At 48.9% G+C, this 17,512-nt stretch overlaps 1 protein-coding gene across 1 annotated transcript in view; it reads left to right on the top strand.

The window, feature by feature from the left end:
- APBA3 (amyloid beta (A4) precursor protein-binding, family A, member 3) overlaps window positions 1–17,512 on the top strand; it is a 30,502-nt gene that overhangs the window by 3,475 nt on the left and 9,515 nt on the right. The window contains exons 2-5 of the mRNA XM_015420586.1: window positions 3,240–3,590; window positions 5,777–6,641; window positions 13,178–13,345; window positions 16,271–16,357. Coding sequence (XP_015276072.1) covers window positions 3,286–3,590; window positions 5,777–6,641; window positions 13,178–13,345; window positions 16,271–16,357 — 1,425 coding nt within the window. The 5' untranslated portion in view covers window positions 3,240–3,285. The remainder of the gene's footprint in view (window positions 1–3,239; window positions 3,591–5,776; window positions 6,642–13,177; window positions 13,346–16,270; window positions 16,358–17,512) is intronic.

Here is a 17,512-nt window from a genome sequence, read left to right as displayed (position 1 = left end):
CCTCATTCAGCCAGGAGGAGGCAGGAGAAGAGGGAGGGTAAGTTGCTTCCTCCCCGCCTCTCCCCACCCCTGCCTGCCTGGGGCCAGGGAGGGCCTTGGCGGGGCTTCCTCGCACTCCTGCTGGCCTTGCAGGTCCACCGCCGGGCCCCTGATGTCAGGGGGTGTGGCATATGCTAATGAGTTATGCTAATGAGTTCCCCTAGCTCTTTTTCTACGAAATGACCCCTGAACAAAACAATGCTGCACACAATACAAAATGGCAAGTGACAGCAAAACAACTGTGTGCTGAAATACCCGCAAGAGTAAATATACAAAAAGAGACTTCAGCAAAGTGAAACACATATGTAATCAGCAATAAATCTGTACATAAAATCCATCATAGGAAATATAGAAGTCTACAGAATGCATCAAGTCCAAAGTAGATATCCAACACTTTTCCTAGGTAGTATATAGTGTTTCAGACTTCTGGTCCTTCCTCAGGAACAAAGAGCTATAGAAGTACAAAATACAATAATACCTTTTAACAATATAGCTAAATAAATCCAAACATTGCACAAAAATCATATTAAATACAAATGATCACTGTTAGAGTCTCATACATCTTACCCACAATAGAAAGTCTCATTCCAATTTCTTTACAAGACAATATTGTTCAGTTTCTCTGTAAAAGAGAAAAACTACTTAGAATAAAGAATTTTTAGCACAATATTTATTTATTTATTATTTATTTATTGTTTACATTTTTATCCCGCCCTCCCCGTAGGCTCAATATAACACAATATATGGACCACAAAATATACTCACTTATAGGCCAGGTCTCCTAAGCTTGAAAGTGCACCTCTCAAGGTTGCTACTATGTAGAACAGGACCAAAAATGCCTCAGAGTATTCAGTCTGCTAGGCCTGCTTTATGAGTTACATTAAGTGCAGCTGGTTGTATCCTGCTGAGCTTTAAAGTTGCAGTACCTCCTACTGCATAAATACTAAAGCAATAGGAGTTACCATCTCCAGGTGAAAGATTCCTGGAGGATCAAGCCAATTAAGCCTGTGATATATATCAAAACAAGTTATACCAATATGAACTCCTAAGAAGCTATAGTATTAGAAAGATCAGTTCCCTTGGAGAAAATGGCTGCTTTGGAGGGTGGGCTCTGTGGCATTATACCCTGCTGAGGTCTCCCTCCCCTCCCCAAACCCCACCCTCCCCGGGCTCCATCCCCAAAATCTCCAGGAACGTCCCAACCCAGAGCTGGCAATGCTATACAACATGGGGCACCAAGAAGGGGGGGATTCTCACACAGCCGCGGCAATTAAAACCAATACCTAATTTATTCATCAGTAGTATCCATATCCATTAAGGAGCTGCGGTGGCTCAACTGGTTAAGACGCTGAACTGCAGGCTGTGGAAGGTCAGTAGTTCAGCAGTTCGAGACCTGAGTGCACCGCATGACGGAGTGAGCTCCCATCTCTAGTTCCAGCTCCTGCCAACCTAGCTGTTCGAAAGCAAGAAATTGCAAGTAGATAAATAGGAACCACTTCGGTGGGAAGGTAACAGTGTTCCGTGCGCCTTGGTGTTTAGTCATGCCGGCCACATGACCACGGAAACGTCTTCAGACAGCGCTGGCTCTTCGGCTTTGAAACGGAGATGAGCACCGCAACCCTAGAGTCGGATTCAACTGGCTTTCGAGCAAGGGACCCTTTACCTTTAGTATCCATATGTGGTGCATTTGGTCAATATTGACGTTCATCGGTGCAAATGCCCCAACGTGAGTTTTCAGGTAAAAGCCTGTGGGGATTCAGATCCCCCAACAGGAACATATTTAGCCCGAAGTCTGTCTCACTTGGTTCAGTGGGACTTGATTCCCAAATGATGCTTCCTGCCTGCTGGTTTTGGAAGTATGTGTATTAAAAAAAAAGTCAGCAATATTTTTGAAACAAAAATCAGCTGCCTTTTTTAGTCAAAGATTTAAATTGGTTAATGCACAGTGGGTTAGAGAAATCCATTTAGACATTTTGAGTGAAAAGACTGAATGGATTCGAACCTCTTAATTACAACAATCTATTAAAATATTAATATTAATCAGGGCTTTTTGGGGGGGAAAGAGGTGCCGGAATTCTCAAAAGGGAAATGAAGTTTTCAATCTGTATACTGAAAACTCATGAACGTTTAAACATTTTAAAAATAATTTTGTCGAACAGGTTCCGGAACTCTGTTCTGGCACATTCCCCCAGAAAAAAAAAGCACCCTGATATTAATCAACTGCAAATCATAGAATTGACAGTCTCTGTTGCAATCTGCTATTTTTGTTAACTGTGTTTTCTTAAGTTTTTGAAATAAAAGTTAACCTAGGCCAGGGTCCCCAGCATCTTTCCTGGCACCTGCCAAATGTTTTTAGAAAAGCGGACAGGGTAAGGTGGGGGTTTTGCCCAGCACGTCTTCTGCTTGGCCATTGTGTGACTGAAAGTAACCCTCGGCAGCCATTTTGTGACTGGCGGCAGCCATTTTGTGGCTGTGCCACCCTATTGTGTCAAAATTCGAAAGGTGCCCACAGGCTCACAAAGCCTGGGGATCCCTGACCGAGGCTAGTTCATCTTGGCCAGCATTCTGGGGAGAAGGAGTTACATTCTGTACAGTAGCTGAGAATTTTCCTGTTGAGTTTTGTATGGCAAAGAGACAGGGGCTTTGACTCTTGCGCATTTTTGTGCAGTGTTGAGAAGCATCCCCTTTGCTTCTAAGGGGAATGCAAGGACCTATGTGGAGAACCACCTTCCCCTTGGCGCTCTAAGGCTGCGGTCACACACACTAAATAATCCACTTTCGATCCACTTTCAATGCACTTTCCTACTGGATTTTGCCAGTTCACACAGTAAAATCCAGCTGGAAAGTGCACTGAAAGTGGATTGGATGTAGATTACTTAGTGTGTGTGTGACCGCAGCCCAAGAAGTCATTTAGCATTTTGGCTTCTGATTTCAACAAGCACTGCCTGAATCGCATGACTTCATGCAGCCGTTGGGGATTCGTTTTGCTGCTCCCAGAACCAAATTCTGTTCTCAGGTGTGCTTTATTTAGGTACCTGCCCTTCTTCTAAGTAATCTGGAATGGCATCCCTGAGACCAATCCATTTTATTCTCAGCACAACCCTGTGGGGTAGGCGAATGCTGAGTGCTTGTGAGGCGACCAACATGGACATTTCTTCTCCAAGTCCAAAAATACTCAGTCACGTATTTCTATTTTCCAGTGTAGGGTCACTCCTGTCCCCATCTGGCTGAAAGATTGGGACCGACATGGACATCCAGTCAGAGACAGTCTCAGGGCCTGAAGCGCCAACAGAGGCCCCGGGGGCTCCTCCAATGGATTTAGAGGAGAACACCACAGGAGCGGAAGAAGCGCCATCGTGCAACTCAGGAGAAGACGTTTACCCCATCCAGCAACCGCTTGGAAGCCTGCAGGTTATTCCTGGGCCTAGCAATGCAGAATCGAGGCTCCGTGATCCTGAGACACAGGAAGAGCCAGACAACATGGAGGGGCCCGGATGGTTTCCAGACCCCAAAAACGCCAGTCCTCCGGGAACTACAGAAGAGGGATCTAGGTAAATAAAAATAATAATCTTTCCCTTAACTGTTCTGTCCTCTCCCTCTCTAGGGTTGCCAGCCTCCAGGTGGGACCTGGATACCCCCTGGAATTACGACTGATCTCCAAATGACAGAAATCAGTTCACACCTTGAGGAAATGGCAACTTGGAAGGGCGGGCCCTATGGCATCGTACCCCACTAAGGTCCCTCCCCGAGCCCCGCCTTCCCTAGGCTCCACCCCCAAATTCCTGGAATTAAAATGGGAGGCACACTCCACTCTCATACTCCCAAAGAAGAACTGCCTACTCGCAGAGGATGTTCCCACCTGTGCTCTGCATGAGTCACTGTTCTGGATGTGCCTGCTTCCTGGAAGGAGGCAATTGGAGAGCAGTGACACGTACAGAGAAGTAAAGAAGAGGATGGACAAACCTCCAGGAGGAACGACTGAGGGGGGCTGGAGGATCCCTCAGACACTTAAACTGTCCACACACACACACACACAAACACACCCCGCACTGAAGAGAGAGCACTGCAAAATAAAACATCAGAAGCAACTTATATTGGCAAATCTGACATATCCAACTGGAGCATGGCAGAACATTGCTTAAAATAAATAACTGCCTTCTCTTATGATGGTTCTTCCTCTTGCACAGCAATGACCCCTGGGTATATAAACCCTGAAGTATAATTAAGGCAAGCCTCTTGGTATTTGCCCCTGCCAACCTGGGGTCTTCTGTCTCTAGGGCTGCCAGCAGGGGATGGGAGGGGTAGGGTTGCCACCTCCAGGTTGGGGAACTCCTGGAGATTTGGGGGTGGAGGAGGGACCTCAGTAGGGTACGATGCCATAGAGTCCACCCTCCAAAGCAGCCATTTTCTCCAGGGAAACTGATCTCTGTAGTCTGGAGATGAGCTGTAATTCCAGGGGATCTCCAGGTCCCACCTGGAGGGTGGCATCCCTATCCTCCCCAGCTGATGTACCTGCCCAGTTGGGCCCTCTCAAGCTGAGCTCAGCTGGCACATTCCTGAGTGCAGAACGGCCTCCTCTTTCACAATCTGCACAGCAGTTACAGAAACACAATCACTTTAATGCTAATTAACCCCCTTTTCGTTAGAACTAACAATCTATATTTATACAATTTCATAACCTCCACTCTTGACTTACATTTTAGATGACCACTTCTATACCACACTTTAAAAACATAGTTGGACCAGACATTATGAAAATGGCTATATTCTAGAATGTTCCTTGAACTAAAATTACGGCCGGCCAAGAAAGCTCCTCCGATAGTCGTGAGGCTACCTGCTCCCAGTTTGGTGTCGTGGTTAGGAGCACAGAACTCTAATCTGGGAGAACCAGGTTTGATTCCCAACTCCTCCACATGCAGCTACTGGTACAGTTACAAGATCTCTCAGACCCATTCTCTCAGGAGCAGTTCTCTAAAGAGTTCTCTCAGTCCCACCTACCTCACAGGATGAGGGATTGTAAGCTGCTCTGAGACTCCTTCGGGTAGTGAAGGGCGGGGTATAAATCCAATCTCTTTGTCTTCTTCTCCCTTTCAATGATGGCTGCCACTTCTAGAAGGTTCAGATAGCCACGTGCATGGAAGAAGAAATCTTCCCCTTCTGCTACAGGAATGTCACTACTGTCTATCCTGGCAGTCACCCAGCAGCCTAACCAGGTTGTTCTGAGGTGGGGCCGTACCCATTACTGAAGTGCGAGCTGAGTCTTGAGGTGGGGCCGTACCCATTACTGAAGTCTGCGGAGTTGGCCTGGCTACCGTGAGTAGCCAGGCAGAGTCTAGCACAGACAAACATGGACGGACAGGACTGTGGGGAGAGACCAGGACTGTTCCATCTCTGGTCCTGCTAAACGGTCAGAAACCCAAGCATCGTCCTTCCCCGTCCAAGCCCCATGCTCCTCTGGGTAGAAAAGCTGGATTTATGACATCCGTCAGCATTTTGATGCAAAACACAAGACAGATAATGAGAAAAAGAGGACCATCCTGTTAAAAACAAGCAAACCAACCGGGCCGAGTGGCTATCATATTGATCTGTGACCTGGGCACACAAAGACCAATTCGTGTGCCCTTAAACGCAGATCTTGCGGCTTCATGCGACTGGTTTCCCAAGTCTCTCTCTTTCGGTATTATCTCTGTTGATTCTTCCTCCCCTTCTCACTGATCTTGTGTGTTTGTTGTTGCAGGAATGTGGTGGGAGTCGTGGGAGAGCCTGCAGAGGACGCTGCAGCCTTGGAGGACAGCCCAAGCTGGGCCAGGAATGCAGACAAGGACTTGGAGGCAGGGGGCAGGCCTCAGGCCCCTCCGGGTGCCGACCAGCTCATGGATTTAGAGGAGGGGGGGAGGGAAGCCTGCGCAGAGACTGACCAAAGCCAACTGCAAGGCCTCCTGGCCCAGCTCCAAAGACTCAGCCCCAGCTTCCAGGAGAGCTCGCCCCATTCAGAAGACGACCTCCTGCCTGCCTCGGATGGGGAGGAGAGCCGGGCTTTTGAGGACGAGAGAGGCCCGCTGCTCCGGCCCGCGGGCCAGACCGAGTGCCAGGGGCTGCTGGGGGAATGCGCCCCCTGCCCGCTGCACCTGGCTATGAGGCGCACCTTGGGGGTGGCTTCCCACCCATTCCTGCAACCCTCCCGTGGCTGGAAGGGCCGGGGAAGCCATGGGCTGCTTTCGGCTGAGGCCGACCGCGAGGACCTGCTGAGCCTCTTGCGCTTCGAAGAGGGACCCCCCGTGGAGCAGAGTGACCAGAGGCCACTGGCCCGCTCCGACGTGGTGGTGGGGACGAGCTGCCCAGACGTCCAGGACGAAGGGAGCGCTAGTGCGTTGAAGGTGCCATCCTGGCACGAGAGGCGGCCGGATCCCACCCGTCAGAGCGCGGAGCAGCTAGAAATGAAAGGGCCCCGTCAGTGTTTTGCTGCTGGTGAAGAAGACCCCCGTGCCCTGGGTTCCAGTCTGGGAGCCAGCAGCCAGGAGAGCTCCCCAGGCCCAAGGTGGAGAGCGGTGGCTGAAGGTTCCAGCCGCGGTGGAGAACCACCTCCCCCTGTAGATGAGGCTGTGAGTATCTTGCGTCGTCTTCCAGCGGGCAGCCGTCTTCTCATCGCTGTTGGCCATCATCGGGCAGTGTGCTTTGCAGAGCGCAAGACCTCTGCTCCCCTGCCCGGAGAGGCTTACAGTCACCAAGGGGGAGGAAGTGGGGAAGAATCTGTGCTTGTTCCAGTTAGGCATTGCTTGAGGAGGGGAGGGGGAAGCGATTTGAGGGCAGGGAGGAAAGGAGATGGCATCATGCATTTGTTAGTGCCGGTTTGGTGTAGCGGTTAGGAGTGTGCGGACTCTAAACAGGGAGAACCGGGTTTGATTCCCCACTCCTCCACATGCAGCTCCTGGTGTGACCTCAGGTCAGTTACAAGTCCTCTCAGAGCTGTTCTCTCAAGGGCAGTTCTCAAGAGAGCTCCCTCAGCCCCACCTTCCTCACAGGGTGTCTGTTGTGGGGAGGGGAAGGGAAAGGCGATTGTAAGCAGCTCTGAGACTCCTTCGGGTAGTGAAGGGCGGGGTATAAATCCAATCTCTTCTCTTCTTATTTGAGGGGGTTCCAAAGCAAAAGGGCAGCAAGGGAGAAGAATTTGCTTGAGGGAGCAGGAGAGCTGAGGGTGGTGAAGCTGGAGAGGTAAAGGCTGCAGAGGGGATATGACAGTTGAGACGGGGGAGGTTAAGAAGAAGAAGAAGAAGAGATTGGATTTATACCCCGCCCTTCACTTGGAGTCTCAGAGTGGCTTACAAACTCCTTTCCCTTCCCCTCCCCACAGCAGACACCCTGTGAGGTAAAAGAAGAAGAAGAAGAGATTGGATTTATACCCCGCCCTTCACTACCCAAAGGAGTCTCAGAGCGGCTTACAAACTCCTTTCCCTTCCCCTCCCCACAACAGACACCCTGTGAGGTAAAAGAAGAAGAAGAAGAGATTGGATTTATACTCCGCCCTTCACTACCCAAAGGAGTCTCAGAGCGGCTTACAAACTCCTCTCCCGTCCCCTCCCCACAACAGACACCCTGTGAGGTGGGTGGGGCTGAGAGAACTCTGACAGAAACTGCTCTTTTTCAAGGACAGCTGTGCCAGAGCTTGTGACTGACCCAAGGTCACATCAGCAGCTGCAAGTGGAGGAGTGGGGAATCAAACCCGGTTCTCCCAGATTAGAGTCCGCGCACTTAACCACTGCACCAAACTGGAGATAGAGGGCTTTGGAAGCCAAGATGAGGAGTTTCTACTGGCCCTGGGGGTGGGCAGGAAGCTGTGTCAGAAGGCAAGGATGGACATCACATGGTGGAGTGGGGAGCCTGAAGTGGGCCTAGGTGCACTTGCGGTGGGGGACTGAATCTTCCCACAAGGCCTCTGAGAGTCACAACAGCCCCCTCTTTTCCCGATGAAGATCCTTTTTACAGCTCGGTGTTCTTTAGTTAATTTCTAGCCTTCCCTCCCCTGCATAGCAGGCTCAGGGTGGGCCACGACAACGGATAAGACAATAGATGTAGCACAGTTAAAAAATAATACAACCATTAAAACTATATAAAACATCAACTGATTGATTAAGAGGGGGGTCCACAACACAGTTAAGCAATCCTCGAAGCTCTGCTTATGTGCACCCATGGGTGGAACAGGACCAAAAGCAAGTGGGTCGATGATGAAAGTCGACCACAATATAGTATAGCAGGGCAGGAGAGGCTAATACAGATGGAATGCTGACACCTCGACAGTAGATGGGTAAAACATTTCCAGGGGTCATTTCGTAGAAAAAGAGCTAGGGGAACTCATTAGCATAACTCATTAGCATATGCCACACACCCTGACGTCATAAGGCCCGGCGGTGGACCTGCAAGGCAGGCAGGGGTGGGGAGAGGCGGGGAGGAAGCAACTTACCCTCCCCCTTCTCCTGCCTCCTCCTGGCTGAATGAGGGCCGGAAGCCGGGCAGCCGGGAGCAAGGGGCAGCCGGAAGCAGGGGGCGGGGCTTTGTCGTGTGCCCCGCCCCCACACCTCACCCGGGGGAACTGCGATCCCCCGCGATCCCCCCCGAATCGACCTCTGCATTTGACCTAAGGACCATACACGTTTCAGCTCCTTCGGGCCTTCCTCAGTGGTCAGTATTCCTTATTTTACAATGACACGCATCCAGAGAGAGAGAGAGATCAGGTGTTGCTTTCTTATATGCATTGCAGTTATTGCAAGTCTGTGTAATGGGCCATGGTGTATCCCCTTTGATGGAGGTGACACACATCCCGATGAAAGGGATATTGGATACCAGAATAATTTGGTGAATTTGCACAGCTACTCTCCATGGCCCATTATACAAACCTGCAATAACTGCAAAGCATATAAGAAAGCAACACCTGGTCACATATGTGTGTGTGTGTGTGTGTGCGCGCGCGCATTAACTGCATTAAGTCCTGGTCACATATATATGTGTGTGTGCGCGCGCGCACGCGCGCATTAACTGCATTAAGTCCTGCAGGGCCCGGATTTCACTGGGGAGAGTGTTCCACCAGGCCGGCACTGGAGCTGAAAAAGCTCTGGCTGAGGCTAAGTGGATACCTTTTGGGCCCGGGGATCATCAGAAGCTCTGTAAAGCATAGAGCTCTTTGGGGACATACTGGGAGAGATGGCCCTGCAGATATGGTGGTCCCAGACCGCATTGGGCTTTAAAAGTCGAAACCAAAACCTTGATCTCATATGTTATAGGTAGCCAGTGCAGCTGACGCAGCACCGGTTGTATATGTGCTGTTAGTGGTGTCCCCGTAAGGACACATGCGGCTGCGTTCTGGACCAGTTGAAGTTTCTGGGTCAACCTCAAGGGTAGCCCTGCGTAAAGAGAGTCACAGAAGTAGATCTATTCTGGAGATCAGGGGTCCGCAACTGTTTTGGAGCCTGTGGGCACCTTTGGAATTCTCACCCAGCATGGTAGGTGCAACCACAAAATGGCTGCCGTGGAGGTGGAGCTAGCCACGAAACAGCTGCTGCAGCTTACCTTCAGTCATCCTGTGAAGATCCTTGTGGCAGCTGCTACCGAAGCGATGTTTTAAAAAAATCTGCACAGCCAATCAAATCTGCAGTGGCCAATGAGAAGTCTCGCTGGGCAAAAGCCTCACCAGAACCCACCCACTTTCTAAACACTGGGCAGGCTCCCAGTTTGGTGTAGAGCCAGTTTGATGTAGTGGTTAAGAGCGGCGGGACTCTAATGTTTTGAACTGGGTTCAATTCCCCACTCTTCCACTTGAAGCCAGCTGGGTGACCTTGGGTCAGTCACAGCTCTCTCAGAGCTCCCTCAGCCCCGCCTACCTCACAGGATGTCTGTTGTGGGGAAGGGAAGGGGATTGTAAGCCACTCTGAGACTCCTTCATGTAGTGAAGGGTGGGGTGTAAAACCAGTTCTTCATCTTCTTTTTCTGTCCTAGTTGTAAAAACATATCAGATGACTTGCCTACTGCCCTGGGTCTCCAAGGTGACTAGGATTTTTGTCCCCTGGATCCCCCCCTCTCACAGACCCTGCGTGCCCTGGCCTCTCTGCCTGCCCCCCTACCTTCACGGCAAGCACCTATGCCTTTTGCAAAACTCAGCTTAGAGGGAACTTTGCAAAGGTTTTGCAAAACCAGGGCAGTGAAGCGAGGTGTCTCTGCAGGACACCCAACTTCTGTCTTAATGCAGTCTTTCCTTCCCTACAACATGCTCCTGGTTAATGAAGTTGCTGATATCCACTTCACTCCAGAATTTGGGGTGTCACCCCCCTCCCCACTTCTAAGATGAAAGTGTATCATCTTTCCCCCAACGTTGATATCCACTTCACTCCAGAATTTGGGGTGTCACCCCCCTCCCCACTTCTAAGATGAAAGTGTATCATCTTTCCCCCAACGTTGTTTGGCACCAACACTTACTTTCAGGGCCGGCTCGCTCACTAGGCAAACTAGGCGCTCGCCTAGAGCACGCCGGCCCTTAGGGGCGCCAAACTGGCACCCGGCCCCCCCACCAAAAGCCCCCGGGCAGGTTCAGCTTCCCAGCTCTGAGGACTGGATCCCTGCAGGAATTCACCTGCTGCTGAACTCCCATGTGCTGCTTGAAAAACATGCCTCACCCCCCCCCCCGGGTCAAGGAGCCTGTTTGGAAATCCAAAAGGAGGCTTCACATCTGCTTGTGCTCGGTTTCTGCCTTGATAGATGGCCATGCAGGGTCGTGGATTTGCAAGGTACCACGGCTTCCTGCACAGGAGAAGAAACCTGTGGCTTTGTTCATAGAAGAGGAAACTCCCCAATGGTTTTGGGGTTTTTTGACAGTTTTTATTAGTATAATTTCAACAACATACAAACATACGGATCCTTCAAAGAGTACATTATTAATTGCTCTGGCCAAAATCATAATATACCCAACATATTTCAACTATTTAACATAACTATTATTTTTCTCCAGCCACGTATAAAATTTTAACCAAATATTCTTAAAAAGCATCATCCTCTCTCCCTTGTAACCTCATTGTCAAATTATCCAATTCCGCTATTTCTTTAAATTTCATTATAAGATCTTTCGTTGATGGAATAGTTTCCTGTTTCCAATATTTTGCCAAGATCATTCTTGCTGCAGTGAGCAAGTGACTAATCAGATGTTCATCTATTTTATCTAAATTGTCAGGCATTATGTTTAATAAGAATATCTCAGGAGCATAAGGAATTGACCTATTGAGTATTTGTACAATGATACTATGCAGTTCTTTCCAAAATTTTTGAATTTTAGTACATGTCCACCAGGCATGAAAATAACCCTTCTAAAGGATGCATGTAGTTGAAAAGGTATTTCAAATAAGAAATTTTGTTGTTTTTTCACACCAGTATACCAACCCCAAGTGGGTCACCACACCAGGGCTCATTTCGTAGAAAAAGAGGTTGTTGTTTTTTCACACCAGTATACCAACCCCAAGTGGGTCACCACACATACATTTGTGTGCCTTTTGCCCTTTTATTCTCACAACAGCCTTGTGAGGTAGGTTAGTCAGAGAGAATGGTTTACCTGAAAGTCTGGCTGGCTTTCTTCCTTTTTTCTATAAAATTTGTATTCCGCCTTTCTGCCCACATTGGGGCCACCAAGGCAGCTAACACATTAAAAATGTCCATAATAACATCTTAAAAACTATTAAATCCAAGCCAAAAAAACACATCATTGATACATTTGTGAGCAGGGTTTCAAATCCGGGTCTCCACAAAGCACTTCGTCTGTCTGCTATATCACTTCCCTTTCGTTTTACCCATGTTTAAATTCAGATTGTGAGCATCTAAACAGGGATCTGTATTTTATTTTTTAAAATCTCTATTTATTTATAGCCCACTTTTCTCATTGGGACTCAAAGTGGGTTGCAGAATGCATTCAGACAGCATAAGACATAGAATCATAGACTCCATAGAGGCCATCCAGTCCAGCCCCCTGTTCAGTGCAGGATCAGCCTAGAGCATCCGTGACAAGTGTTCATCCAGCCACTGCTTAAAGATTGCCAGGGAGGGGGAGCTCACCACCTCCTTAGGCATCTGATTCCACTGTTGCACAACTCTGACTGTAAAAATTTTTTCACTGATATCCAGCCAGTAACTTCCCGCCCTTAATTTAAACCCACTATTGCGAGTCCTATCTTCTGCTGCCAACAGGAACAGCTCCCTGCTCTCCAGTTTGGTGCCAGTTTGGTGTAGTGGTTAAGTGTGCGGACTCTAATCTGGGAGAACCGGGTTTGATTCCCCACTCCTCCACTTGCACCTGCTGATGTGACCTTGGGTCAGTCACAAGCTCTGGCACAGCTGTCCTTGAAAAAGAGCAGTTTGTGTCAGAGTTCTCTCAGCCCCACCCACCTCACAGGGTGTCTGTTGTGGTGAGGGGAAGGGAAAGGAGTTTGTAAGCCGCTCTGAGACTCCAAGTGAAGGGCGGAGTATAAATCCAATCTCCTCCTCCTCCTCTTCTTCTTGTCCTCCTCCTCCTCCTCCTCTAAGTGACAGCCCTTCAAATACTTCAAGAGAGCAATCATGTCCCCCCCTCAACCTCCTCTCCTCCAGAGCGAACCTTCCCAAGTCCCTCAGCCTTTCCTCACAGGTCTTGGTCTCCAATGCATAATGCATCAGGACTAAGATTACAGTGTGAGTAGCTGCCTAAGGCAGGATGTACTATAAACAATGCAGAGAGTGGAAGAGCAAGATGATAGCTAGAATAATAATCATAGTCTGTGCTACTATTCCATTATAAAGGCACCTTCCTGGACTATTCCATACTGTTCCGTTCTAGTTCCTTTGCAGAAATGCCCTCCTGAACATTTCTATTTTAAATGAATGATAGAACCCTGGGAGTCTCCCTGGTCTCCTAGGCAGGCCATTTAAAATCTTATATAAAACCCACGACAGTTTGTGGTGCTTTAAAAGTATTCAAATGAAGATCTAACCTGGAACTGCATCACTAAAAACCTGGGGGTGCCTCTCTCAGCCTCACTGTCAAGGACTAGCCACTTACTTTGTAAAGCTGAACGGAGTTGGGCGAAAGTGGAAGATGCCCTGAGTGCCGGCTTTGTTACTGCATTATTAAAAGAATCCTGCTTTGGGTCGCTCAGTACCAGGTCCTTGCGAGCCTGAGGATCTTCTAGATGGAGTAATCTTTGGGGCCAAATACCTGGGCTCCACTCAGCTGATCTCGGAGAGGACCCCTCCCACCAGCATCCGAATGGCTCAAGCGCAGGAAGCTGTGGACAGGATAAAGGTAAGGCCAGCAGCAGGGGGTGTCGTTTGGGGGGCCACACTGGGACTATTGGGTTGAGAGCCAGTTTGGTGTAGTGGTTAGGAGTGCGGACTCTAATCTGGGAGAAACGAGTTGGATTCCCCACTCCTCCACATGCAGCCGCTGGCGTGACCTTGAGTCAGTTACAAGCTCTTTCAGAGCTGTTCTTTCACCAGCAGTCCCCGAAAGAGCTCTCTCAGCCCCACCTACCTCACAGGGTGTCTGTTGTGGGAAGGGGAGGGGAAAAGGATTGTAAACTGCTCTGTGACTCCTTCGGGTAGTAAAGGGCGGGGTATAAATCCAATCTCTTCTTGGTGGCTAAAAAGGGATGCAATTCGGGGGGAAGGGGTGGTGGATTGCTACAGGGACTGATTGTGCCCCTTTCTCTGTCTCGAGTCACTCAAGAGTTCAGCCATTTTAGCAGTCTCCCCCTCCCCCTTTGTTCTTTGGGGAGTTCACACAAACAATTTTTAACAGGGAAATGTCACCATAAGGCGAAAACCTTTCGTGCATTCTGGATTGTTCTTGTCGTCGTTTTCCTATGAACGGAGTTCCCCATGGGATGAAGTAGGTTACGCAGTCCCAGTTTTAATCTCTTGGCATCTCTGATTAAAAGCCGGGCTGGCGAGGGCGATACAACTCTGCCTGTGACCTTCTGCCAGTCAGTCGTGGACAGGACTCCCCCTTGTACACCCAAACCACCATCAGCATCTGCCAAGGCTGACCTGCCTTGGTCTGAGAGATCCGTTCTACTGTCTCCACCCGGAGACCCCGGAGCAAGCATCTCAGTGACAACATAGCCGAGTTTAACCTGGGTTTGGTCCACTAGACTCACCATAAAGCAAAGTAAAACGTTATTGCAGAAATGTATTTATTTTATCCATTTAAATACCCCGACTGTCTTCCCAGTGGGGACCCAAGGCAGCTGACTTCATTCTCCTCCCTTTGATTCTCACAACAAGCCTGTGAGGTAGGTTAGGCTGAGAATGTGTGACAAGCCCAAAGTCATCCAGAAAGCTTTCATGGCACAAGTGGGGATTCAAACCTGGGTCTACTAATCCAACACTCTTAACCACAACAACACAAATATTTTAAAAAAGATTTTCAAAGCAACATAATTCCAATGGTAGGATCATGTACACAGAAAATGACAAAGCTACCTCTCTGGAGACACTTACTGGGTAAGGTCTTAGCAGCATAGATCAGAAGGAGGAGGAGGAGGAGGAGATTGGATTTATACCCCGCCCTTCACTTGGAGTCTCAGAGCAGCTTACAAACTCCTTTCCCTTCCCCTCCCCACAACAGACACCCCGTGAGGTAGGTGGGGCTGAGAGAACTCTGACACAAACTGCTCTTTTATTGGGCAGCGTGGGGGAGGTGTGCCAGCATTCGCTAAAGCCGCAGCATTTGTAGCGGTTTGTTGTTGCAAAGAAAGCACAGCTTGAGTTAATTGCTGCACCTGTGCTAGCATTCCCTCCAGTGGGTCCATACCTCCGGTTGCTCCGTCTTCCATGGTGGAAATGAGTGAGCGTTGTGGGTGCTGGCAATCTGTCATGGCAGGGCCAGGGGGCGTGATGCAAGTAAGCAAAGTCCAAGAGCAGTCCGAAGTCAAGCCGAGTAAGACAAGCAGCAAAGTTCAAACAGGTTTAAATCAGAATCCAAAGCCAGGGTCAGACATACCAGAGTTCAATGTCCATAAATCCAAACGATGCCAGAGGAGTCAGAGACAATAGCAGGGTCAACGAAGCCGAGGGTCAAAAGCCGAGGATCAAGACGACAAGAGTTCTGAAGCAGAGATACACGGAGTAGGTCCTGTCAAAAGACGTTTGCCAGCACAAGTTCCTTCCAGCCACAGGCTTGAAGATATACAGTGCTGGCTAATTACCTCATTAGCTGGCAGGGAGCGAGGTCAAGCTCCAGTCAATACTCAGGGCTGAGAGATCATCTTCCACGCATGCGTGCATTCCGGCGTCGATCTCTCAGCTCCTGTCTCCGTTGATTCCGGAGCCTGGTCACAGCTGGTGGTGAATCGGGCGAGGAATCTCTGTGCTGCAGCAAAGCCTGATCCTGTGCAGGTGTTTCCTGGGAGGCTCTATCCTCCTCATCACTTAGGGAGCTTTCAGCCACAGGAGCCAGCCTTTGTCTATAAGTCTCTGCTGCAGCACTTTCCTCAGGAGCCTGTGGTATCAATTCCACATGCTCCTGGCTGGTACTGGCAGGTGCCTCAGCAGGGGCAGGCATGACAGCGACATGGATGGGGGAAAGGAACATAGCCAAGTAGCATAGATGACATTTGATAGAAACTTGGGCCGTAAACCTCCTGACCCTCTAACCAATCCTTGAGCTTTCTCTGAGGTATCTTCTGGAAGAAGAGCAAGGTCGTCGTCCCCCCCACTTCACCCAGCTGAAACTAATTAGCAGGCTTGAGAAATGACCTTGATGAACTAACCCTCCCATCCAGGAGTGGATGACACTTGCTGCTCACAGGCCAGAGCAAAGGAAAATGGTGTTAAATGGAACTTTCCCAGAAGATGGCTTCTCTCTTGACGCCATCAATCTGACTGGCAAAATTTTGCAGGACTTGCACTTGGCCTGTCTCACTTCCAGAGAATGGCAAAGCGCTGGACCAAAGCTGGACCCACTAGCTGTCTTTACCAGCCTCGGCTTCTCTTGAGATTTCATCAGGGGCTGCCCAGGCACTTTCAAGCATAACCACGAGGACTGGAGACTTGCCTTTATTTCTAAAACGGAAGGTCAGATTCTCAGGTAACTGAAGAAGAAGACTAGGTTTTTATACCCCACTTTTCTTTCCACTTTACTCTGGTGCAAGCAACCTTTCTTGGATCCAACTCAAACTTCATCGCTCTGCCGGAACCATTTCTAAGTAACTTTCTGTCTTGTAAACAGGCTCCAGATGGAGAATCTCAGCCCATGACAGAAGTGGATCTCTTTGTCTCCACACAGAGGATTAAAGTTCTCACAGCTGACTCTCAGGTACATCTCAGGTGGTTGCTGTCAGTCTAGATGAGTTCATTTCTTCCAGCCAAATAGCAGGGCAAGAGATTTGTAGAGAGGGAGTCATTTGAGGGAGGAGGAGACCTTCAGATGGTTGAGGGTGGTGAGAAATTTAAGGAAGTCTTTCCCATCATTAGAAGGATGAGGGAATGAATGATTTTGGTGGCAGAGTGCTGGACAGAGGGAAGGGGTTGAAAAAGATACCAAAGGCCAGAGAAAAGGATGCTGCTGTAGCCAAAGCAAAAAACAACCAAGATTTTTTTTACAGAGGTGTCTGAAGAAACCAATTTTTTACTGTACTGTAAATTTGGTGACAATCAATGCTGGTGGCAAAGGAGAAAGAATTAGAGGTTTTGAGGCTTTAGCCTGTTCTGCAGGGCAGAAAGTGAATTTTTTTCCAGTGGATATGGAGAATATCTGGGGAGAAAAGATGAGAAGTTCTATCTTGGACATAACAGTTTTGGAGGCCACGATGGAGTCGGATTCAACTGGCTTTCGAGCAAGGGAACCTTTACCTTTTTAAAATTTGGTGACAGTCAATTGCTGGGGGCAAAGGAGAAAGAATTAGAGGTTTGAGGCTTTAGCCTGTTCTACAGGGCAGAAAGTGAAATTTTTTTCAATGGATATGGAGAATATCTGGGGAGAAAAGATGAGAAGTTCTATCTTGGACATGGAGGCCACAATGAGATATCCAGGCAGCAGTATTGGACAGGTAGTTGGAGATGCAGGATTGGATGGAGAACAAGAGAACATTCAGGAGTGTCATAAGAACAAACGTGGTACTGAAAGTCATCCGCTTAGATGAGATCACCTTGAAACAGTTGAGAACCTAGATGGTTCATTGTAATTCCTTATTTTGGACTACAATAGGCGCAGTTATCACACCAGTATCACTATATCTAATAGCGAAGGCACCCCCTGCGTGCGGATATCTAGATCCGCACATCAGGGGCACCTGAGGGGCAGGGAGATTTTCCTGCACACTTGGGGCAGTCCCCAGGTGTGCACAAAAATCTAAAAAGTTGAAAAAAATATAGGGAGGATATTTAAATCCCCCCAAAAGTAAAAGAGAGTTTCCTGCGCATGCGCAGGGAACGCTCTAGGAACTCTGCGGTGGGCCGGCAGCTGGAAGCC

The sequence above is a fragment of the Gekko japonicus genome, unplaced genomic scaffold, assembly GCF_001447785.1.
Source record: "Gekko japonicus isolate JY-2015 unplaced genomic scaffold, Gekko_japonicus_V1.1 scaffold884, whole genome shotgun sequence".
Lineage (NCBI taxonomy): Eukaryota > Metazoa > Chordata > Lepidosauria > Squamata > Gekkonidae > Gekko > Gekko japonicus.
This window is presented reverse-complemented; position numbering and strand designations above follow the sequence as displayed.